Source organism: Stegostoma tigrinum, chromosome 4 (genome assembly GCF_030684315.1).
Source record: "Stegostoma tigrinum isolate sSteTig4 chromosome 4, sSteTig4.hap1, whole genome shotgun sequence".
NCBI classification, from domain to species: Eukaryota; Metazoa; Chordata; class Chondrichthyes; order Orectolobiformes; family Stegostomatidae; genus Stegostoma; species Stegostoma tigrinum.
The window spans coordinates 110,513,188-110,539,837 of NC_081357.1; the positions used below are offsets into that span (position 1 = coordinate 110,513,188).

Consider the following 26,650-nt stretch of genomic DNA (forward strand, 5'->3'; position numbering starts at 1 on the left):
AAGTAGCTTCCATGGATATCAGCAAATCCTTTGATAAAGTCCACATGGGAGATGGATAAAGAAGGTTAAAGCACATGGTATGTATCCAGGGTAACTTGACAAGTTTGATCCAGATTGTAGGAGACAGAGGGTGGCGGCAGAAGGTTGTTGTGTGACTTGAGAATGCAGTCCAGTGGTGTACTACAGGAATCATTGCTGGATACCATATTGTTTGTGACATATATATAAATGAGATAAATGAGAATGTGGGTCGAATGATAAGTTAGTTGGCGGATGACTAACAGATTGTCTAAATAATTGACAGTGAGGAAGTCTTAAGTTCCTGAAGGACATTGGCTGATCGGTTAGTTGGACAGATGGAACTTAACCCTAGTAACTGTGAGGTGATGCACTTCAGCAGAAGTAACAGGACAAGGGAATACTCAGTGAATGGCAGGACACTGCGTAGATCAGAGAAACAAAGTGATCTTGGGATATTGTCTACAGATTCTTGGTGGTGGCAAAACAGGTTAACAGGGTGGTTAAGAAGGCATGTGGCACACTTCACTTCATCAGCTGTGGCATAGATTATAAGAGCTGTGACGTTCTGTTGGGGCTGTACAAAACATTGGTTTGGCCACAGCTGGAGTACAATGTGCAGTTCTGGTCACTGCAGTATAGGAAGAATGTGATTGCACTGGAGGGTGTGGAGAGGACATTCACCGGGATGTTGCCTGGGGTGCAACAGTTTAGCTATAACATAGCTTTAAGCCAGAAAGAAAACTTGGATTGTCATCTTTACAGCAGATAAGGTTGACAGGGGACCCGATTGAGGTGGATAAGAATATAAGGGGTATGGCCAGGGTGGATTGAAAGCAGTTAATCCCCTTAGTTGAAGGGTCAATAACAAGGCGGTTTAATTCAAAGTGAAAGTTTAGAGTGAATTTTAGAAAAAATTATTTCATCCAGAAGGTAGTGGTAATCTGCAATGCATTGCCTAGGAGGAGAGTTGAGGTGAGAAAACTCATAACCTTCAAAAAGTACTTCGATGAGCACTTGAAATGTCATAACATTCAAGGCTATGGGCCAGGCACTGGAAAATGGGACTGGTGCACATTTGGAGTAGATTTTTGTCAATGCAGTCTTGGTGGGCTGAAGTACCTCTTTTGTGGCAATCATTTCAAATATTCTATGATTCTAACTGGAGTTAGATTGAAACTTGTGTTCCAGAGACAAAAGGACAATGCACTGATCAAGAGTGCCCACCCCATGTGTAAAAATGTACACCTTTAACTAGGAATGCCCTCTGAGTTCACTCTTCTCAACGATTTAAGGGGGAGAATCAATACAATTGAGCTTCAAGAGTTGAGCACAGTGAAATCTATGCAAGATTGACTTTAAAGAGGGTTGCATCTCCTTGACGATCAAAAAAATTTGATAAACACAGCTGCTTTAATTTGGGCACTAATGTAGTAATCCTTATATATTCTATTTGGTTTTTGGTTTGGTTCATTAGAAAGTGCATAATATATCCATTCAGTTTGTGGACTTGGAATAATGAAACATGTTCAGGTACAAGTACTGCACAGCATAACTTATTGGCTTAATCCTATAACATCAATGTTTTCTATTTTAGAATATCGTCTATTTTAAGGCAATCAGGCTCTTAATGTGCAGCCATCCGAACAGTACTCAAGTGGTGATTTTAGTATTCAAAGAAAATGGGGAAAAAGCCATGGCAGATGTGAATCATCCCATCTGGATTCAGAAAGACGGCTCAGAATACTTTGCAGATAAGCACCTCAAGATCCCTCTATTCCTTTGAGCTTCCTTGTGTCCTGCCATTTATTGAGTGTTCCCCTATTTTGTCATTCAAGGTGAGAGGAGTTGTGGAGGACCACAAACACTTAGGTTTCTGTGTATGCAAATCACAGAAAATATATGTACAAAAAGTCACCAAAAAGTCTAAAATGTTGGAAAGTGAAGAAGTGATGTTCAGTTGGACAGAACTTTGGTCAAATACAATCTGCAGTATAGCATTCAGGTTTGAACCCCAAACCGCAGGATGGACATATTGACAAAGGAGGTAGAACACAGATTTACTGTATTAATGTATGGATTGAATGGTTAAATTATGAAGATTTCTAAATAAATTCGTGTTGTGTGAATGTGAGTTTATAAGATTGAGGGACTGATGTAACTGAGATGTCTAAAAATCAAATAGGGAGTCAATAACGTAGATTTGGCAGAGAAATTCAGAACATTCTGAAGAGGCCAAAATTTAGGTGTATATTTATGACTGAAAGCTGTAACAATTCACCACAGTAGTTGTCTCACAAAGCTGTGAACATTGTATTTTTAAGACATTGAGATTGATAGGCTTTTGTTCCAAAAGAGTTGCAATGTCTATACAACAAAGGTGGTTAAATGGAGTTGAGCTATAAAGTCAGCACAGTCCTACCAGGCTATAGAGTGGTCTCTCTTTAGAGGCAGACAACTGGTAGTGTTTTAATTTGAGGCCTCAGGTTGAGAAGGGCAGTCCTTCATGGTAATGTAAGCTAGTGCAGGAATCAAACACATGCTGTTGGCATTACTTTGCATTGCGGATTAGTCATTCTGCCTTTCTTTTATAGAATCCCCACAATGTGGAAACAGGCCATTTGGCCCAACAAGTCCAGACCAATAATGAAGAGCATCCCACTCCCCCTACCCTATCCCTTCAACCCTGCATTTCCCATGGCTAATGTATCTAACATGCATATCCCTGAACACAATGGGTAATTCAGCACAGCCAATCCACCGAACTTGCTCATCTTTGGTCTGTGGGAGGAAATTGGATTACTTGTCAGAAACCCACACAGATATGGGGAGAAAGATAGTCACCCAAGGCTGGAATTGAACCTGGGTTTCTAGCACTGTGAGGCAGCAGTGCTAACCCCTGAGCCACAGTGCTGCTTCCCTTCCAGTTGAAGTATAGGTCAAATGTGATGGCATGGCACTACAGGACTAGTTAAAGTGACTAATTTCCCTACTGATATTCTTATGCTCATAATTGTTATTAGGCCTTTGTAATCTTTGTAAAGTAAGGATATGATTTCATAGCTATTCACTGGTACCTTTGTAGCTATGAAGGGAGAGGATTTTGTGAAATACAGGATGTGCTCTACCCACTGCCTATTCCACTGGCTTATCACTATCTCCAAATTTATAGAGGAAAGACAGATGGGGGAGTCTTGGGGCAGGTGACTTGCCTGCCCTTGGGCATATTGAGACCCTTAAGTGGCAAATTAACAGCCATTTATATGTTTCAACTCACTGCTAGCTTACCTGTGATAGGAGGAACATGACACCATTCAGATTGTCAAATTGCTTTTATAGAGTGGGCTGGTGTTAGGAAAAGAGTGGAACTCCCATTGGGAGTCACATGTAGCCATCAGAGTTATCCACCATCCGAAACCCTCCACCCCATGTCATACACCCCTTTAACCGACCCCACTGCCAAGCTTTTAAACCTGAAACCCCCTCCAAGATTATTCCCACTGTGGGCTGCCAATCTTCCGCCTACTCCAATACCTCCTCTTCTTCAGTGACTGGCTGTAATTCCAACATTGTCCATCTCTCATACCCAGCTCTGCTCAGAATATAATCCTGTTGCCAAGTTGACTAGCTGTCAGCTCTCTAAGGCAGGACTTCCTCCAATGTGGGGGGCAGAAATCTGAGCGAATTAACTCCCTGCTCGTCATCAAAAAGGCTGGTGTTTTAACAAATGGGCTTCTGACTGACTATGAAGTTCTGGGAAGAAGGATGGTTGAGGCTGTGTGGAACATGAAGTCCTGTAAAATCCAGACCTCTATCTCTGATGTTACCTGGATCTTATTTTTATTGTAGTTATGAGTACACGAGGTTCACAATGAACTTCAGAATTGAACAGGAAACAGAATAGATGATTTTGAGTGTGGAAGTCACATTTGACCATTTTTCCAAGTCGGCACGTATTTCGTACTCTTATTATCTGTTAAGTAGGAAATATACCATAGACTTTGTATGTTAGGTCAACTTCAAAATGTAAAATTCTGTGATATTTTAAAAATATAGAATAAAGTATGTTCCTAACAGAAGTTTGTAGTGGACTATACCATTTTAATCTACAAGACAGTAAAATATAAAGAGCAGAAGAAGTCTAGTCAGCCTATTGAGTCTGCTCCCCCATTCAATGAAATCGAGGCTGATCTGATAATTCTCAATTACACTTTCCTGACGAATCCCTATAATCTTTGAATCCCTTACTGATCTGAAAATCTCTCACAGGGGAAATAATCTCTCAACATCTGTGAAGATAATATCTCATATTTTCCTAATCTCCACCCAATTACAGGCCCAACTGACTCAACCTCTCCTCATTAGAAAATTCGTCTACGCCCAGGGACAACACACTGAACTTTCTCTGGGCTGTCTCCAATGTCATTACACTATTCCTTAATTAAAGGAACCAAAACTTTTCACATTATTTCAGGTGTGATCAGCCTAGTTCCTTGCAGAGATTTAGCAAGATGTCAATAATTTCATACGCCAATCTCTTTGAAATAAAGACAAACATTTCATTTGCTTTTCCTGTTTCCCACTGAACTTGGGCGGTAAATTTTAGTGATTAATGCAATTCCCGTATTCCCCTGTTTTGTAGCTCTCTGCAGCTTCTCTCTATTTGACTAATGTCCAACTCTTCTTTCTGTGCCATTGCCCTCATCAAGTCTATTTGTTTCGTCTTAAACAGCAAGTAAACTGGATCTACCTAATCCATTTAACGTACTGAGAAAAAGGAGTTCTTCTGTGTTTTTTTTTCATTCTCTAAAGGCAAATGAGCTTGATTGTTGAAGAGTGTTTCTGTGACTAGAGGCCTGTATTCAGTGGTGTACTATAGCATTTGCTGCTGGATCGCTAGCTGTTTGTTGTGTATGTGAATTTAGGAAATATAGCATCAGAGTCATACAGCATGGGAACAGATTCTAAAGTCCAACCGGTCCATGCCAACCATAATACGAAACTAAAGCAGTTCAACTTGCCCGTGCTTGGCGCACATCCCTCCAGACATTTTATTATTCATGTAATTATCTAAATGTCTTTTAATTGTTATTATTGCACCCACATCCACCACTTCCTCTGGAAGTTCATTCCACACGAGAACCAAACAAAAATTGCTCCTCACGTCCATTTTAAATCTTTCTCCTCTCCCCTTAATAATATGGCCCCAGTCTTGAAATTCCTCACCCTCGGGAAAAGACACCTGCCATTTACCTTATCTATACCCTCATAAACCTTGGTAAAGTGACCCCTCAATCTCCTACGTTCCAGTGGAAAAAGGTCCTACCCATCCAATCTCTTCTGAAAACTCAAACCCTCCGTTCCTGGCAACATCTTGTTAAATCTCATCTGAACCCTCTCCAGCATAATGAAATCCTTCCAATAACAGAGTGACCAGAACGGGACACAGTACTCCAGGGAGGGCTCACCAACATCAAGTACAATCTCAACATAATTCCCAACTCCTATACTCAAAGGCCTGAGCAATGAAGGTGAGCTTGCTAAATGCCTTATATGATCAATAAGTCTGGAGATGCCACAAAAACTGGTGGTGTGGTAAACAATGAAGAGGATAGCCTGAGATTACAGATGGACTGGAAAAAAGCGAATGGAATTTAATCCTGAAACATGTGAGGTGATACATTCTGGGAGAACAAATAAGGCAGGGGATTAGACATTGAATGGCAAGGTCCTAGGAAGTGCAGAGGATCACAGAAATTTGATATGCATTTCCACATGTCCTTGAAAATAGTAGGACAGACAGCTTAGGTGGGTATGAAGGCATAAGGAATTAAATACAAGAACTAAAAGGTTTAGACTGGGGCTGAATAAGATACTAGTGAGGCAATAATGTGTGTAGTGCTGGTCACGACACTATAGGAAGAATTGGATTGCACTACAGAGGACTCACCAGGATGTTCCCTAGTCTGAACAGAGTCAGCTTTGGAGGGAGACTAAGTCGCTGGTGTTGTTTCTCTTGGAGAAGAGAAAATCAAGTCGGTGGGGGATGCATCTGATTGAGATTTACAGAGTTATGAGGAGCATAGAGAGGGAGAAACTTTTACTTTTGGTAGAGGGGTTGACAACCAGAGGGAACTGTTTTTAAGGTAAGCAGCAGGAGGCTTTGAGGGAATTTGAGGATATCATTTTTCACCTAGAGGATTGTGGGTATCTGGCATTCACTACTTCAAAGGGTGGAAGAAGTCGGAAAGGCACTTGAAGTGCCTTCCCAGACAAGGCGGCAGGCCAAGCTTTAGAGAATGGGATTAGAACTATTAGATGCTTGATGACCGCCGTGGGCATGATGGGTTCAGGGTGTTTTTCTGTCCTGTAGAAAAACCCTGTCTCCATATATGTTTGGAAGGTACAGTTCAAGGGGCAAGCGAGTTCCTGGAATTCTCTTATAGCTGGTACACAATGCTGTTGTTGTACTTCAGGACTAAAGGGAGTGCGTGTTGAAGGCATTAGATGGGATGCCAACCAATAAGGCTGCTTAGTTCTGAATGGTATTGACCTTCTTGAGGGTTTGAAGCTGCACCCTTTCAGCAGCTTCGGAATATTCTATCACACTCCTGACTTGTGCCTTGTAGATGGTGGACAGGCTTTGAGGAGTCATGAGGTGAGTTTTTTTTTAATCACAGAAATCCCAACCTCTGATCTAATCTTACAGTATTTAAAAGGCTGGTTCCTTTCAGTTTCTGATGAATGATAATTCCCAGGTTATTGATAGTGGGCAATTCAGCTACAGTAATGTCACTGAATGTCAAGGGTCGATGGTTGGGTTGAGTCTTGTTGGAAATGGTCACTTCCCGGAACTAGTGTGTGCAAATGTTATTAAATAAGTTGTTCCCCAAGGAAAGCAAGCTAGCAGTTGGAGCTGAGACCTCATTTGAGGTGGTCACAAGGTAATTCTGGGCTGACTGCAGGGCAATGAATTTCGTTCTGAGCTCAGGTAAAGTATTCCAGGATAGCAGCAACCAGAGTGCTACTGTAAGTGGGGCTGCAAGTGAGCTCAAACCACATCAGACCTTTACAACTTTGTTTATGCCTTGTCAGACAACACCCAGAATGAGCACTTTTCTTTGAAAATGATCAAATGACAAATTCTGTCAATCTATTAGTCTTTAATTAATACTTGATGGTTATTTTGGGAACCTGTGCTTCGTTAAGGAACAAGCACTCGATGCATATTCACTAACCAATGACACACTTCACATGAGTTGCTAAGGTTCTGATATTTGCTACTTGTTGAGACGGCACCTCCTCCCTGGACCACCATATGGTCATTATGGTTGGTAAAAATGTTGTGGTAGGCAACTGAAATTGCAACATGTACTCCAGGTGACCAAGGCTCACTACCGCTACTGACTCAATATATAAGAATTGAACACAGAATAAACAGGCCTACCAGGATTAACTGACTGATACCAGATTCTGTATCAACCTTTTCCTTATTTTGCCTATCTAACATATTTTGCAACAATATTTGGATGGACTTACAAATAGGAAAGTTGAAAATGGAATTGGAGAGTTTAGAAATATTTCTACATGAATAAACATTCCTATATGAATATTGTCAGCAGTAGCAACCAATCGGGGACCAGATCCTGCTACAACTATGAGTTCCAGGTGAATCTGATTGGTTGGCAGCTCTCTAATACTTCACCTTTACTCAAATGGGATCTAAAAGAATTAAAATTGTTCCCAACCTAATATAATTGAGGGTATTCAGGTTTTGTGTGGATGGATTGGCTTTCTGGCAGACTTTATTGATGGGCAGTGGAAGAGGAGCGAAAAGCCTCTGCATCAGAAAAAACCACAGCAATAACTGAAACGTTATCTCTAGCCATTGCAAGAAGTCAACACACAGGTGTGAATGGTACATTGCAAGGATTACAGTTCATTGCTTGTCTCCTTCCAGAAACATTTGGGTCGATCAGTTGAGAAACCAGATGTGCAGGCAGTTCCAAATATGCAGAGTACTTGCCTATGGGAAATTGATTCTTCTGTGCTATTTTCAATTTTAACCTGGAAAGGTTTGTGGGCAGGTGAATTACCCATCAAAACAGGAGAGGCAGTGTGGAGGATAACGAAGAATTAGGGATTGTGTTCCTAACACATTAACGTACTTCTCTGCTGCATTTCAACTGCAACCCAAGTATGGAAACCTGTTGGTTTTCCCTTCAGCTGAACAGATCTGCAGATAGCAAAAACAAAGTTGCTGGAAAAGCTCAGCAGGCCTGGCAGTATCTGTGAAGGAGAAAATAGAGTTAACGTTTCGAGTCTGGTGACCCTTCCTCAGAGTTAAATGTTCTGAGGAAGGGTCACTGGACCCGAAACGTTAACTGTTTCCTCCTTCACAGATACTGCCAGACCTGCTGAGCTTTTCCGGCAACTTTGCTTTTGTTCCCGACTTACAGCATCCACAGTTCTTTTGGTTTTTAGATCTGCAGATAGAATCCCTCCACGGCAGCATTGAAATTTCCCATTATAGCACAAGAACATAGAACATAGAACAATACAGCGCAGAACAGGCCCTTCAGCCCTCGATGTTGCACCGACCTGTGAACTAATCTAAGCCCCTCCCTCTACACTATCCCACCATTATCCATATGCTTATCCAAGGATTGTTTAAATGCCCTAATGTGACTGAGTTAACTACATTGGCAGGCAGGACGTTCCGCGCCCTTACCACTCTCTGAGTAAAGAACCTGCCTCTGACATCTGTCTTAAATCTATGATTCCTCAATTTGTAGCTATGCCCCCATGCACAAGCTGAAGTCATCATCCTCGGAAAAAGACTCTCACTGTCCACCCTATCTAATCTTCTGATCATCTTGTATGTCTCTATTAAGTCCCCTCTTAGCCTCCTTCTCTCCAATGAGAACAGAAGGCCTTCCTGTGAAACCGTTATGGAAAGTTGTTGCCTCCTCCACTTGGATAACCATCTCCAAACTTGGGAAACTTCCCCAAAATCCTGCTGCTCTCCATCTTGAGTAACAAATCTTTTCATGCCAGCAGCCAAATGTTGACCCTTATTGCTCAAAGGTATTTAATTGATTTGTATGAGTGAAAATACACCAGCCCAGCATTTTGGACTTGTTCTACCCAAATTGTCGTTGAGGCTTAAGTTGACCCGATTTTCTTGAAAAATGATCTTTCCTGTGGCAAGTGTGAACTCTTATGGTGATATTGCTTTGTAGAGTTTAAACAGATTGAACAAACTGTCATTGAAAGATACTTTTGAGTAATTTACAGGGCAGATGATTACAGTTCTGTTGTGTCAGTTTTGACAAAGGTATCATATAAATACTTTTATTTTTGTCCTTACCATGTGTGGTAATTGAATGTTGGCCAAGCTATGGATCAAAGACTGACTGAGATTGGCCAACTCATGTAGAAGGGACTCGTTCTGTTGTTCAATTGCTTTGTTTTCCTCTTCTATCGTTTTTAAGTTATTTTCCATTGTTGTGATCTGCAAAGCAAAACATGCAACACTAGTTCTTAACCTTGAAGTTAAATTGTACAACACCTATTCCTAATCGTAAAGGACACACACACACACACACACACACACACACACACACACACACACACACACACACACACACACACACACACACACACACAAAAATCAGGAATCTTTAAAGGTAAAGCATACAAAACCAGATACAAATAAAAAGAATACAACACCAATTACTAATTACTAATCCCTAGAAATACAATTAATAATCCAAAGTAAAATGTCCAATGCCAATTAGTAATCTGAAAAGTAACGTACAATACCAATTAAAATACATCAAGGTTAATTCTGAAGGACTGAAACTTGGGGAAAATTTCTGTACCAAATTCAGAACCAGAGGCCTTGAAATTCTGCTGTGTGAAGATTAATGTATTAAAGCCTTGCACCCTCCTGAACAATTCCTTTACTGTGAATGATTTATCACTTTTACGTGAATTATGAATAAAGGAATTGCATGTAATGTTTGTGACAAAAGCCAAAAATATTAAACATTCATATTTTAACCTTTATATAGTAGAATCCCAAGGCCAAGGCAAATTGAATTGGGTAATCTTGGGTTAATTCATAAATTGTTGACTAGATTTTTTGTGTTTGGGAGGCCTGTCATTTAAAACCTACTCCTCCATAGCCTGGAAATAAGTGTTGGCAATATTAACCCCTCTCTAGGACATTCCTCAGTCCACTATTCCATCAGCGGCATTAAACTACTTTGAATAAACAGATTAATGCCCCAGTAAGATCATAGACAAAGGAATATCATACATCCACATTAACATTGATCTGCTAATATCACCAACAGTAATTTCAAAGCTTGTGTCTATGCCAGCTTTGTGAAAATCAGGCCATCAGCTTCCCAACATAACAGTACTTAAAATGAAAAGTGCACGTCTGTACCTGGAACCTAATAATTGATTCATTGTCCAATGTAAGGGGTCCAATTTCAGACAGTTTAGCACTGGAATCTAATCAATGCAATTTGGCATTTGGAGTATCCCATTCATAGTTATATAATGTCATGATGTATCCACTTTGTCTGGCAATGCTGATGGGCTGATGTTGCTGCATCCAGTCCCAGGTTGTACAAAAATAATGATACATTTTTTTTCTAGAAAATATAATAAGGGATGGGGTAGTTGGAGAATTTTAAAAGTACATTCTTGTTTGTTGGTGGCCTAGGAAGCTGCATACACTGAAGATTATCCTAACCACTTATTAGAAGTTCTTTACTCCTTGCAAGTTCAAAAAACCCACCTTTCCTTCGTTTTAGCAGATTTTCTAAATATTGATAAGGATATGTATTTGGTGCTGGTTTAGTAATTCACTAAACTGCTGAGTGGTAGTAAGTGGGTTCACATCTGGTGATCTCAGCCAGGTAACTGTGAGAATTGCAGAGCAAAGGCCAGCAGATGCTTCCCCACCGGCTCAGACTTAAAACGCCATCATGCAAGTCAACCTGGGACACTCCGGAAGAGCTCTGAGTAGCCTGTTACAAAGTGGCAAAGACAGCAGATCACCTACCCCCCTCTCAGCCAGGGATTGATGCATGGTGTGGGGGACCTAAAGAAGGGAAAATATAAATGAATAAATGCTTTCTATTATAGAGAATTCAAGAAATTTACTAAAGAGAACTTCATCTGAAGAGCATGTTGAGATTCTTGTTTTGGCTACAACACTTCATACATTTGTTCGACATTAACATGATGGAACCATACATTGTGATTGTGAGTGAGTTCACAGTGGGTTGGAAACCAAATATGCTCAGAGACTATTTCTTGAGCTGATTTTCGTATTCATTTGTGTTTATCCACCCGGGCTTGTGTGGTTATGTTGTCACTTTTATGTCGCTGTGAAGCAGCTCCCCCTTTGCAGCGACACTAAAGCAACAATAATACTTATCAGGCCAGGTTCTGATCTGGATCAGATGTGATCATTTCAGCAATGTATAAACTTAATACTTGGGCTCTTAGCATGTTAGTTTTGCTCCAGCGTGGAGTCATTTTGGGTCGAAAAGAGCTCTGTGGCACTTTTTGAGCAGTTTAAAAAGGAAACATATGCAATATTTTAGGAAAACTAATGGCCCTAATCATGTGGGCCAATTCTAAGCAGTGAAAATTTACTAACCAGGAGCAGAACACCATTTTGAAGCTACGAGATGCATACATTGTAACTCAGGAGCTGCAAGTTGCAAATTACACTCTGCAGTGACCATTTCAGTCTACTAAATATTAACACAGGATAGTTCAGTGCCAGCTTTGACAGCTGGTCCATTTGTGATCGTTGAAGCACAGTACATTCTGTTTCATGTATAGGTTATTAAGAATAATGGGTTGCAGAAGATAGGAGCTGAGGCTGCATTTTTTTAACCAGATTCCTGGTTCTGCCTCCGGACTGTGCCTTTTTTTTTAAATGCCATATATTCTCTTTGACCAAGTGGCAGGGCATGGCTATCACTAGTTGGGTGCAATGATGGGCAATGGTTAGGAGTAAATCCAAGAATTTGCCTTCTTTTGGGCTGTGGCAGCAATGAATGTGTTAATGATGGAGTGACCCAAAAAGCTGGGTCCAATTTGATTCTTTTATCATGATAATAATACACACCACCTTTACCAGAAGGATTGTATGACTTTCTGTGCATGCACATACACTCAGACTTTAAAGACATTCTACCTGAGTTCTAAGTTTGATCATGTCTGCTTCCACTTGAGAATTAGATTCGCTTAATTCCTTAATTTCTTCATCCAGCTGCTTGATTTCTTCATCGTTCTCTATCCCTAGGGAATAAAAATAAAAGCTAAAAAAAATCACAGATAATTGTTGAATTATTTGAGCACAGTTCAGAATTTACATTATTATTCATTGAGGTATTAAGTACAAATATATGCCATCAAATCAAATGAAAACATCAAACTTCAGTTTTCTCGTTTAATCTTAACAGGGCACCGTTGGTCATCTGCGTTTGTGAGAATGCAAATATTGACTGAAACTTTTGAAACCCTAAGTTAATAGGTGGAAATCACTGATGAATCCTCTTAAAAACGATCATTTGGTTTGTGAATTTTTAGTCAGTACCAGTGTTAGGAACATAGGAATAAGGGCCCTGGGAGCAGTGGTAGGTCATTCAGTCCTTTGACGTTGCCATAATGTTCAATGAAATCTTGCTGACCTACCTGCAGTCTCAAATCAACTTTGTTGTTTTCTCCTACAACCCTTGACTTCCTTGTCTGTCAAAAATCTACCTAAAAGTGTCTTGAATTAATTCAATGACCAACCTCCAACACATTCTGGGAAAAATAATTCCACATATGAATGACCCTTTGAGGCAAAATCATTCTCATCATTCCCATATTAAGAGTGAGACTTCATTCTAAATCATGTCCCCTGATTCCAGTGACCTCCACAAAAGGATGCATCCTCTGTGTCCATCCTCTCAAGTTCCTTCATATTTGTATTTTTTGTGGATCATTCAATAAGGTCATCTCTCATTCTTCTACTCTGCAAAAATATTCTTGATTTTATATTCCATTCCCCTTGTATTAAACCCAGACACTCCATTTGGCTTCCTAATCATGTTCTGTACCAGCTATGAACTTTGCCCATCTGTGTCTATCTCTTTCGATTTGTATATTACACGACCTCTCTGTTCTTCCTGTCAAGGGGACATGTTCACATTTCCCCATGTTTTAACCAATCTGCCAAATCTTGGAAACTTACTTTACTAAATATCATGGTGTAATTGCAAATTTAGTAATTTGCTTGCCATACCTAAGTCATTGATACAGATTATAAATACTTCAGACCCCAACATTGAACCCTGTGGCACTCCACTACTTAGGGATTGTCAGCTTGAAAAGGATGAATTTATCCCTAGTCTCAGATTCTTGAAGACTAAACGATCCTTTATGCACACAATTATGTTCCCCTACACAGGGTACAAAATTTTCTTTTGTTTTTGAGAGCTGTCCTTGAGACTTTCTCAGAGACTGCTTTTTTGATTATCAGGGTTCCTTTTTTTCACCCTAACTTATGATAAACTCATGTGAAAATACCTTCTATATTTGTGTTATCATTTAAGGATTTAAGGGATTAGAAGAATTCATCAATATCCTCAATAATTATCAATAATCCATTAAAATTAAACCATGACACACAAGGAAAGCATGAATTTCTAAGATACCAGAGTATTTAAATTGGCACTAGACAACAAGTATGATTTAGTAACATAGCCTCTCTTCCTTCCACCATTGCTGCTTTAAAAGCGCATATAACAGGCTGTGCTTGCAAACCTAATTTTCCCAATAGTTTTGTTTTTTGTTCATGGTATGTAAATGTTGCTGTTTAGGCCAGCATTTACTGCCCAAGTTCACTTCCCTGGAGAAAGCGGTGATGAGTTGCATTCTTGAACAGCTGGGAAATGGGGTCACTTCTAGTGCTGTTGGGATGAGGGTTACAAGATTTTGACCTGGTCACTGTGAAGAAACAGTGAAGTTCCAATGTAGGATGCTGTGTGCCTTGGAGGGGAACTTTCAGCTGGTAATGTTGTTGTGCATCTGCTGCCCTTCTCCTTTTAGGTAGTAGAAGTTACAAGTTTGGAAGGTACTATCTAAAGAGCCTGGATGGGTTATTGAAGTGCATCTTGTAAATGATACACACTGCTGCCACAGTGTGGCGATAGTGAAGGCATTGAATGTGGAAGGTGGTGGATGGGAGTGCTGCTCAAGCCGGCAGTTTTGACTTGCACCGTATTAAGCTTTTTGAATCTTACAAGCTGCAGTTATTCAATCAAGTGGAGAGAATTCCGTCACACCCTTGGGCCCTATAGACAGTGGGCAGACAATGGGAAAACAGGAAGCATGTTATTTGCTACACAACACCTACTCTCTGACCTGCTCCTGGAGCTACGGTGTGTTGTGTGTATTTGGCTCAGTGCAGTTACTGGTCAATAGAATCACCAGGGTATAGATAGTGGATATTCAATAATAGTGATTCCATTGAACATCAAGGGGCAATGTTTAGATTCTGTGTTCATGGAGATTGTCATTGCCTGGCAGTTCTGTTTTGTGAACATTACCTATCACCTATCAGCCCAGACGGTTTCAATATCTGAGACATTGTAATGGTGCTGAATATTGTGCAATCATCACCAAACACCCCCACTTATGACTTTATGATGAAGACAAGGTCATTGATGAAGCAGCTGAAGATGGTTGGGCCAACAACACTACCCTGAGGGTGTCCTTCAGAGATGTCCTGGAGCTGGGATGCTTGACCTCCAACAGCCACAACTATCTTCCTTTGTGCCACAAACAACTCCAATCGTTGGAGAAGTCTTCCTCTGATTACCACCAAGTCCAGTTTTACTTGGGCTCCTTAATGTTACATTCAGTCAAATGTGGCTTCGATATTAAGAGCATTCATTCTCACCTCATCTCTGCAGTTCAGCCCTTTTTTTGTCCACATTTGGATCAAGACTGTAATGAGGTCAGAAGCTGAGTAGCCCTTGCGGAATCCAAACTGAGTGAGAGCGAGTAGGTTAATCCTTTGCAAGTGCCACTTTACAGAACTGCCATTAACTCAATCAATCAATATTGTTGATGATGTAGCATGGACAGATTGGCCAGGAATTGGCTGGTTCAGATTTGTCCTGCCTTTTCAACACAGGGCATACCTGGGCAATTTTCCACATTGGCAGGCAAATGCCACTGATGCAGTGGAGCAGCTTGGGGAGATGTGCAGCTAGTACTGGAGCACAAGTGTTCAGTACTATTGCCAGAATGTTGTCAGAACCCATAGGCTCTGCAGTATCCAGCGTCTTTGGCCACATCTTGGGTGTTCAAACATGGGTGGATCAAATCTACAATGTAGATTGAAGTAACCCTCGATTATTGTGCTACCTTTCTAACGTGCCCATTTATTATTTTCTGTCTGCTCTGACCCACAGTGTAGCTGCTATCAGGGGACTATAATTGTGCTCCCATGTGATCTCTTGCGTTTCCTATTACTAATTTATATTTTGCTTTTTTGAGACAATCTCATCATTCACCACTGCACTAATGACATCTTTAATTAACAAAGTTACCTCATAACATTTTCCTAGCTTCTTATCTTTACCAGGTGAATTCAAGTATAATCAAAACAAATAAAAAAACATAAGGATTGTAAATTAAAACATTTTTAACTGTGGATTTTACTTTATCTTTTGTTTTCGATCTTATTATCTCTAGCAGCAGCATCTACCTCAATCAAGTATATGCTTCAGCCCAAGTATTGTTAATGCCACTTATCTTTTCTTTAATTAAACTGCGAGCAAGATTTGAAAATACTTTTCAGTTCTCTTCTTCCTTCCCATGTCTCCCACAGCAGTAACAAGTGAACTTTTCAGAGCAGAACATTTTCCAATGCTCCTTCTATTCGGGCTATTAAAGTATGAAGGAATGGGGATTGTGGAGATATCAACAAATAATCAGCATATACTTTGAAGCAGACCAGATGGCTGCAACAGTAAGCACTCTTCTACTAACCAAATACACAGGCCTGGATTTTTGCCTGGGAAGTAATAACGAGGCAAACAACACTCACTGTTATCAGAGTAAATTGGCCAGAGATTTTGGGCATCTACACATGCACAGTTACCCAGAAATATGGAAGTTGCTGCCAAGGATGGCCAGCTACTCGATAATGCATAAAACTCAGCACTGAAATCAATACAATGGCATGATATTGGGTACTTGCCCACTGATGTCCCATTAAACTTGGCAGAGGTAAAATAGGGCTGATGCATTCTGTAGTAAGTGAACTTTTAACACTGTGATAAGGGATAATTACTGACCTTGAAAATTCAGTTTTAAAATTGGGAGTATCATTCCTTCAGCAGTTAAAGAGTGTTTGGGACTTCAAAAGTATTTTTAAAACATATCTTCTGATGTTCTTTTACTTCCATCTACTTTTCCAAACATCATTTGCTTTATGTGCATCACTTAAATTGAATTTATGCCTCCCTTATTCTAATTCCAGGTTTGGATTCTGTGGGTGAGATGGTGACTCCTGCAGAATGTGCTCTCTTGCACAGAATTCAGAATGGGCCCTTGGCATCCCATTGAGGATTCTTAAATCTGTCCAAGTGAGCAGCCCAGTTGTGTCTTGTCTGCTCAAAGATGCCCCATTGAAGCATACTGTGTTGAATCAGATACTGGATTTGAGGAAGTTCTGCTGTAAGCACAATTCTTTTACAAATGTTGGTAAACAGACAAGTAAGTGCCTTTCTTTTGCCCTGAATTAATTCAAAAACATCACGATCATTTAATAAACTTGGAAATTGCAAATGTTCCATTACAATGATAATGAATGGCGAGTCACCGAGATAATTCCTCCGGACTTGGACTTACTCAAATGGACTAGAAACTACCACATGTGCTTAATGCTTTCACCAAGAATTTATTCGCTAGCTTAATTTATTTCCATGAACCACGGGTAATTTGCACATCATTTGCATGCCACAAGGATAACTGTCAGCCTGGTCAGGTGCAAGCTGATGTAGTAAGCAGTGCTGAGGGTGGAAACAAGAAGGATTGAGTGATTTGGTTTCTCTGCGCTCCTCAATGACAGATATAAAATAAATACTTTGAGGAGGCAAAGTCCAGTGATACCTTCACGACCCCTGGCTTGGCCACTAATCGCCTGACAATTCTGAAGGCATCATGCATTGTTCATGCTGCAGCTTGTTGGTAATGAACTTTGGAGAGAGTATAACAAACAGGAGATAAACTTCAGAGATAATGGGAACTGCAGATGCTGAAGATTCCAAGATAATAAAATGTGAGGCTGGATGAACACAGCAGGCCAAGCAGCATCTCAGGAGCACTTTTGGATATGTAAATTGCCAAATGCTTCAGCCTCTACATATGAGCGTTTACCAATACGGTGTGTCCTGCGCCACTGTTCCAATGATTGCATCATATTATAGTACAAAATTTTCAGCAGATAGCACAGGTAGCAGTGCAGGAGCATGAGAGGAAGACAATGTAAGTCACACTCTGCCTACAGAGAGAGGAGAATAGAGGAGGTGCGTTGCACTGAACCTGATGACAATGGAGAGGAACTGGTGGAGGATCATGTGCCCAAGATCTTGAGAGATCAAGAACAAACTCAGTACTAAGACTGTTAAAATGCTTGACACATTAGCAGATGGAGTGGTGGAGGTAAATAATATTTAGAGGGAGGCTAATTAAACATGTGATGGAGAAAGGAATAAGAAGTTATGTATGAACATATGAATTAAGAACAGAATTAGGTCATTCAGGTCCTTGAATTCTCAACTATTCAATAAGATGGTAGCCAAACTAATTAATTCACATTCCTGGCAACCCAATGGAAACTTTTCAATTCCTTGCTTACCAAAAATCTAAATACCTCTGACTGAAAAACATTCAAAGTCTCTGCTTCCATTGCCTTTTTTAAGGAAGAGGCTCAGGACCTTTTGAGGAAAAAAAAATCTTTATCTCAGTCTTAAATGGATGACAACATATTTCTAAACTGTGTCCTCCAGTAATAGGTTGTCCTGCGAGAGAAAACACCTTTATCTGATTCACCATATCAAGAATCCACAGAATGCTATATGTTTTAAATCAAGTTCCCTCCTAGTCTTCCAAACTTCAGTGAAACAAGCCTATATCATCCAAACTCGACAACCAGCCCATTCCAGATAATTTTATTCTGAGCTGCTTTCAACATATTTACATCCCGCCTCAAATAAGGAGACTGTTACTATACACAGTGCTCACAAATGCCCCATATAGCTGCAGCATAACCTTCCTACCTGTGGTTTCAGTTGCAACAAATAATGACATATTAGTAGCTTTCCAAATTACTTGCTGTACATGGCATGCTAATCTTTTTCGGTTCATGTACTAGGACAGTCAGATCTAGTCTATCTAGCCTTTCCCCATTAGGCAATTCACTCACTCCAGGTATTAGTCTGGTAAATCTTCTCTGAACACATTAACATCCTTTGCTAAGTATGGTGACCAGTGCTTTAACACAGTACTCCACGTGTAATCTCACCAATGCCCTGTATAACTAAAGTATAGCCTCCCTATTCTTGCATTCAATTCTCCTTGCAATTAACATTTCCTTATCTTTCCTGAATATTTGCTGTACCTGCATACTAACCATCTGTGATTCATGCACAAGGACACCCAGGTCTCACTCCACTTCAGATCTGTGTAATTTCTCTCCATTTAGATAATATATTTCATTTTTTTTGCCAAAATAGACAATTCTGCATTTTCCCACATTATAGTCAATTTGTTAGATTTTACCCACTCACTTCACCTACCATAGCCCTTTGCAACCTCCTTACATCCTCTTCACAATTTACTCTCCTACCGATCTTTGTGTATTCAGCAAATTTAGCAATCATACTTGTGGTCCCTTCAGCCAAGCCTTTGCTATAAATTATAAATAGTTAAGGACACACACTGATCCCTGTGGTACACCATTCATTACATCTTGTTAACCAGAATTGATGATTGAGAATGAAATATGGTGACTGTTCTTGTAATGTGTGTTGTGCATAAACACCTAGATAGGCCTGTTGGTCTGAGTAGCTTATTTCTGCGTTGGAAATTTTGAGAGTTAATTTGTAGTTTCTTGCTATGCATTTACAGGTGAGGAAGTCCATTCGGTTACTATGGTGGCCTACTTGAATCATGGTGGGAAATTCACAATCTGTGGTATGAGGGCTGGGATCTGTGAGCTTATTCTCATCAGGTTCACTTGATAATAATCGGGAGAGAAACCTTGCTGATTTTCTCTTCCCTAACCAACTGTAGTGACCTTAACGCATTAAAATATCAATTTAGCTTGGATGATGTAAAAGTGTTCACTCAACAGCAGAAAATGCGATATTGATGTTGCAATGAAACAACCTTTTAGAACAAGATTGACAAGAGATGTTTGCAAGCTAAAATAAACTGCCGAATATGAAGTTCTTTAAAACTATCATAAATCAAATTGTTTGTCCATAATCAATCAACGTCAGATTATCAGATTATTTCCAGATCTGAATAAAAGCTAACACATAACGGATTTTCTTTACACTTGTCTATACTAGGATCATCACCACATTAGTCATTTGGTAAACCAATTTGAGGTCACAGCTTGGATTTTCATTCCTGAATTGGGAAACACGGATCAGAAAATTTCTCTGCTCTCAGTGCTTGCCTTAAAACAAATCCTCAAATGTCAAAAGCTGTGTCTCGGAATTGGAGTGGGAGTGTTGTATTTTGCAGTATTAAACACTAGTGTTTTGTGATTGAGGTAGTATATTGTCACCAATCCTCCTTTATGTGCTGCCCCTTTTTAATTAGCAGTGGCAGAGGTTAAAGCACTGTGGAGTCTTAACCAGAAGGCAAGAATATATAGTTTATTGCACGACCGCAATAGGTACAAGTTACTTTGACCAGTTAGACATAATTGCAAAGAATATCAGGAGCCAGAGATGCTGTCTGTCTCCATTGAGATCATATACTGATTCTTCTCCAGCCAAAGACTATATGACATCATAAAGTCGTAGAGTCATACAGCACGGAAACAGACCTCTTAGTCCAACTGGTCCATGCCGACCATAATCGCAAACTAAACTGGTCCCACCTGCTTGCGCTTGGCCTATATCCCTCCAAACATTTCTTATTCATGCATTTTAAATGTTGTAACTATACCTGCATCCACCCCCTTCTCACCCCTTCCTCATTCCACAAACGAAACACTCTCTGTATTAAAAATGTTGCCCCTCATGTCTTCTTTAAACCTTTCTCTTCTCACCTTAAAAACATGCTTCCTAGTCCTGAAATCCCCCACCATAGGGAGAAGACTCTTGCCATTTACCTTATCATAATTTTAAAAAACTCCACAAACTCCTTTGCTGCATCGTAGAAAGTCCCAGCCTATCCAGCCTCTCCCTGTAACCCAAACCTTCCATTCCCAGCAACATCCTGGTAAATCTGTTCTGAATCCTCTTTAGCTAAACAATATCCAACCTAAAATAGGGCAACCAGAACTGGACACAACATTCCAGGCGAGGCCTCATTAACATCCCATACAGCCTCAACATCATGTCATAACTCCGAAATCTCAAAGGTCTGAGCAATGACTGTGCTAAATGCCTTGTTAATCAACTGCATACATGTTATGCAGATTTCAAAGAAATATATACCTGAATCCTTAGATGTCTCTGTTCGACTACACTCTCCAAGGTCCTACTTTTAAATGTATAAGTCCTGCCTTTGTTTGTTTTACCAAAATGCAATACCTTGCACTTGTACAAATTAAATGCCATCTGCCAATCCTCAGTATATTGACCCAATTGATCATGACCTGTTTATAATCTTAGATAACATTCTTACCTGTCCATTATACCACCAATTTTGGTGTCATCCACAAACTTACTAACCATGCCTTCTATATTCTCATCTAAGTCTTTTACATAAATGACAAACAAAAGTGGACCCAGCACCAATCCATGATTACTGAATGGAGCTTAATGCAGCTTCAACATTAACTCTTTCAGAATGATTACCCTACATTACAGAGGGGGAGGGTGTGTAGGTGAGGAATGGACCCCACCCCGTATACAGATTGAAGAAGCCACATTGACCATTGACACTGAAGTTGACTGATTTAAAGGTTCACTTTGGTTCGATTTGTTTTTATCCTAATTGTAGTTGTTAAATTGTATGCCCTCTAGCACTCCCCCTTATACACCCTGACCAACTCCCTAACACGCTAACTTAGACTGTCACCAGCTCCAAAGAAACCTCACTTTCCATGCAAAATAATGCACCCACCCATCTTAAAATAAAATAAAGTTCTAAGTTCTAGTTATTATAGGCTACACTATATTTTTTAAAAACCTTTTATTAATGAAAGGTCCATTCAAAATGATAGCAAACACTCTCAAGTATTTAATTCCTCATAAAAAAGGTTTCTATTCATAAGCATACAAAGACAGAAAATCCTCTAAGAACAACTAAGCTGTCAATCAAACTCCGAGTTTCGATCCAGACATAATGAAGCTCATAGAAAATTGCTAAGCATTAATAATGCCACTATGATAGTCCTTAGGACAATGCCAACAAACAGCTCCACCAGACTTTTTCCAACTTTCACTAACAGAGGTAACTTCTTTAAATTGAAAAGGTCTGAGGATGTAAATAATTTCACAGATTGAGTCTCTTTTTTAAAAAAAAATCAATGATGCAAGCAGTTTATTTTAATTTTTCAGGGATATGTGATTTAAATAACTTCCTAGCCTGACATTTCCACAAACTATCCTTGCCCCTCTTGAACAATATATCTACTCTAAAATGTGCAGCTCCCTCATTGCAGTTTCAGGTCCTTATTGAAAATGGGATCAATAGCACTGAAGTCAAATGAGTTCAAGGTTTTCTTTACGTGCGAGTCATACTCTGCCCACTTTACCCTACTGGAAAAAAATGCAATCTCCTGTAAATGAGGTCAGGACTTTTGGATCCAGAAGTTGCCTGCCACTTTTAAAGAGAAGATATTGTAACTCTGCAAAAATATGGCCTCATAGTTAGTTGAACCTCGTAAGCTTTGCTTCCTGCTGCTCAAGATAAGCATCATGTTAAATTTAAGCAAACATACTTTGCCTATTTAGTTCCTTTCTGAAAAAAAACTTCCAATAAAAATGTAAATTTAACACTGTTTTATATGTCCTGGGATATTGTTCAGAGTGTGTGTGTGTGTGTGTGTGTGTGTGTGTGTGTGTGTGTGTGTGTGTGTGTGTGTGTGTGTGTGTATGTGTGTGTGTGTGTGTATGTGTGCGCGCGCGCTGCAATATTGTTCATATACATGTGCATGTGTACATGTACGCATGTGTGCGCGCACATCCAATGCCCCTAATTTCCAGGATTACCAGAACAACAGTGTGAATAGGAAGGCGATCTCAGGGTACCTCCATTATGAGACATGGGGACCTTCTGGCCTCCTGCAAGTATTGTGGTTTTGGGGTGTGAAGTTCATTTATGCCTCTCTGTGCCCCAGAGACGTAACAAACTAAAGCCTGGTTTCAAGAACCATAGTCTTACCCATGTGCCCCAGATGCCTACTCATGGCCCCAACAATTTCTAATGGACCTTGTACTCTCCATGTTAACTCCTGTCCTCCCAAATGTCACCAACGATAGCTCATATCCTCAATGTTAACTCATGACTTACCCCACTCGCAAATGTGTCTCATCTCCTCCATGCTAAATCATGACACTTTTGTGTCTATTCAACCAGTATACACTACACAGAATCATTGAACCCTACAGAATAATGGAATGTGTGGAGTGGCTTTAAAAATATTCATTCATTATTTACACAAGATAAAGAGATGTCATATGCTTCTACTTTTGTTACTGATATTTTAAAGGTCAGGGTGATTAACACTTCATTAAAAGAAAATCTGATTTTGTAAGCAGTTCTACAAATCACAGAAATGATGAAACTACAGATGAGTGATTCGTATATCTGTGGAAAGGAAAATTTTGGAAAAGATTCAGAGGGGCAGAATTAATTAAAAACAATCGACACAGCACTGAAAGGGGAACAACATGGCAAACAAATTTGATTGAATTCTGAGGAGAGTTGGTGAAGGTAGGTGCAGTACCTTGTGTAGACTGCAGTAAGACTTTTACAAGGTTTCACATGGCTGGTTAAGAAGCTGAAGCCCCAAGGGATCCAGGGCAATTTCATAAATTGGATTTGTGGTAAGAAGCAGAGGGTGATGTTTGAAGGGTGGTTTGTGACTCTTTATGTGTATGTGTGTTCAGCGGTGTATCACAGAATTTGATGCTGGATCATTTACTGTTTCTTAATGATCCAGACATGAATGTAGCAGATTGAATGAGTAATTTTGCAGATAACACAAAATCGTGGTGTGGAAGTCTTAGATTATTGTCTTATGGATATAGATGGCTTGTCAGATGGGCTGAACAGTGGCAAATGGAATTTAATCCTGAAACGTGCGAGGTGATGCATTTTTGGAGAACTAACAAGCCAAGGGAGTACACATTGAATGGTAGGATCCTAGGAAATACAGTGGATCAGGAGACCTTGATGTGTCTGTCCATAGACACTTGCAGGACAAGTAGAAAAGATAGCTAATAGGCATATGGGATAAGTCCCTTTATTAGTCAAAACTTTGAATATAAATGCAAGGAGGTTATGATGGAGCAGTATATAATGTTAGTTATATACCTGGGGATTATATATCAGGGAGGTGATGGCCTAGTGGTCTTATTGCTGGACTGTTAATCCAGAGACCCAGGTAACATTCTGGGTTCCACTCCTGCAATGGCAGATGGTGGATTTTGAATTCAATAAAACATATCTGGAATTAAGAACCTGGCGATGGCCATGAATCCACTGGTGATTGTTCGAAAAACCCATCTGGTTCACTAATGTCCTTTAGGGAAGGAAACTTCCATCCTTACCTGGTCTGGTCTACATGTGGCTCCAGACCCACAGCAATGTGGTTGACTCTGAACTGCTCTCTGGGCAATTAGGGATGGGCAATAAATGCTGCCTAGCCAGCAACGCCCTCTTCCCATTGAATAAAGAAAATAACAGCTAGGCCACAGCTGGAGTGCTGTGCACAATTCTATACAATAGGAAGGATGGGATTGTATGAGAGAAGGTGGCAAGGAGATTCACCATAATGTTAGCTGGGCTGGAGAATTCAGCTATGAAGGTGGCCAAGATAGGCTAGGATTGTTTCCCTGAGAGCAGAGATGGCTGAGGTGGATCTTTTGAGGGGCATAGAAAGAGTCGAGAGAGAGAAATGCTTCTCCTTAGTGGAGAGGTCAGTAAACACAGGCAAAATCTGAAGATAAGCAGCTGGAGATTTAAGGGGGATTTGAGGAAAAGCGATTTCAACCAGACAGTTCTGTGTATCTGGAGCTCTCTGCATAAAACAGAATCCTTAATACATTTAACAACTATTTAGGTGAACACTTGATATAAGGCTGTGAGCCAAATGTTGGAAAATGTTGAAAAATGGACGGATGTTTGATGACCAGCATGGAAACAAAGGACCAAAGTGCTGCCTTTCATGCTGTAAATATTCGATAACTCACTATGCTTTTTATGTTTTTTGCTGAAATATACAGCATCTTTCAACCAAATGATTTCAACAACGTATTGGGATCCTATGTACATCACAAAACTGTAATATTTTGCAAGTCAGCATCCATCTTAAACAATGGGGCACTATGGTTTCTTTTCACAAGGCACTAATAAATTGTTTGCAGGCAACTGGGAAAGTGAACATGATGACAGGTCCAGCACTACAGATTTAGGAGTTTGGTTGCTTAATTTTCCTCCAGTTGGAGTGGTGTAAGTTGATCTTCGGATATTGTGCATTGAATTATTTAGGTTACCGTATCCCAGGTAATGGTAAGTTTGGAGAAGTTTATAGTTTCCACCATCCTATTTAAAATAAATTTACATGAATTTGATTTTTATTCCATTGCAAAAGTTACTTAATACACAACAGTATACAGCACTTTGGGACTTAAACCAAGTGGCTTCAAGTTCTTGGTGATAATTTCTCCGCACAGAGAGTTCTTGATCTAAAGTCACATCAGCAGAAGCACGGGTCCAGGGAAGGTCACGAAGTCCTAAGAGTCAGAGATAATGGGAACTGCAGATGCTGGAGAATCCAAGATAACAAAGTGTGGAGCTGGATGAACACAGCAGGTCAAGCAGCATCTCAGGAGCACAAAAGCTGACGTTTCAGGCCTAGACCCTTCATCAGAGAGGGGGATGGGGTGAGGGTTCTGGAATAAATAGGGAGAGAGGGGGAGGCGGACTGAAGATGGAGAGAAAAGAAGATAGGTGGAGAGGAGAATATAGGTGGGGAGGGAGGGAGGGGGTAGATCAGTCCAGGGAAGACAGACAGGTCAAGGAGGTGGGATGAGGTTAGTAGGTCGGAAATGGAGGTGCGGCTTGGGGTGGGAGGAAGGGATGGGTGAGAGGAAGAACAGGTTAGGGAGGCAGAGACAGGCAAGGCTGGTTTTGGGATGCAGTGGGGGTAGGGGATGAGCTGGGCTGGTTGTGTGATGCAGTGGGGGGAGGGGAAGAACTGGACTGGTTTTGAGATGCAGTGGGGGAAGGGGAGATTTGGAAGCTGGTGAAGTCCACATTGATACCATTGGGCTGCAGGGTTCCCAAGCGGAATATGAGTTGCTGTTCCTGCAACCTTCGGGTGGCATCATTGTGGCACTGCAGGAGGCCCATGATGGACATGTCATGTAAAGAATGGGAGGGGGAGTTGAAATGGTTCGCGACTGGGAGGTGCAGTTGTTTATTGCGAACCGAGCGGAGGTGTTCTGCAAAGCGGTCCCCAAGCCTCCGCTTGGTTTCCCCAATGTAGAGGAAGCCACACTGGGTACAATGGATACAGTATACCACATTGGCAGATGTGCAAGCAAACCTCTGTGTAATATGGAAAGTCATCTTGGGGCCTGGGATGGGGGTGAGGGAGGAGGTGTGGGGGCAAGTGTAGCACTTCCTGCGATTGCAGGGGAAGGTGCCGGGTGTGGTGGCGTTGGAGGGCAGTGTGAAGCGAACAAGGGAGTCGTGGAGAGAGTGGTCTCTCCGGAAAGCAGACAAGGGTGGGGATGGAAAAATGTCTTGGGTGGTGGGGTCGGATTGTAGATGGCGGAAGTGTCGGAGGATGATGCATTGTATCCGGAGGTTGGTGGGGTGGTGTGTGAGGACGAGGAGGATCCTCTTTGGGCGGGGGCAGGGTGTGAGGGATGTGTTGTGGGAAATGCGGGAGACGCAGTCAAGGGCGTTCTCGACCACTGTGGGGGGAAAGTTGCGGTCCTTGAAGAGCTTGGACATCTGGGATGTGCGGGAGTGGAATGCCTCATCCTGGGAGCAGATGCGGCGGAGGCGCAGGAATTGGGAATAGGGGATGGAATTTTTGCAGAAGGGTGGGTCGGAGGAGGTGTCCTAAGAGTCACCTCTCTTTTGGTCTTCCTGGTCGCTGGGTTTTGGGCAGCAC

At 40.8% G+C, this 26,650-nt stretch overlaps 1 protein-coding gene across 23 annotated transcripts in view; it reads right to left on the bottom strand.

Annotated features, from left to right (window-relative positions):
- The window catches only part of LOC125452749 (myelin transcription factor 1-like protein), a 402,372-nt gene that overhangs the window by 4,126 nt on the left and 371,596 nt on the right, over positions 1 to 26,650 (bottom strand). For 21 of the 23 annotated variants that reach the window (XM_059645600.1, XM_048531537.2, XM_048531532.2 and 18 more), the window contains 3 exons: positions 12,248 to 12,351; positions 11,099 to 11,137; positions 9,389 to 9,532 (listed from right to left, as the gene is read on the bottom strand). In XM_059645600.1, the coding sequence (XP_059501583.1) occupies positions 9,389 to 9,532; positions 11,099 to 11,137; positions 12,248 to 12,351 (287 nt within the window). The remainder of the gene's footprint in view (positions 1 to 9,388; positions 9,533 to 11,098; positions 11,138 to 12,247; positions 12,352 to 26,650) is intronic. The other 2 variants (XM_048531523.2, XM_048531521.2) reach the window with 1 other exon arrangement.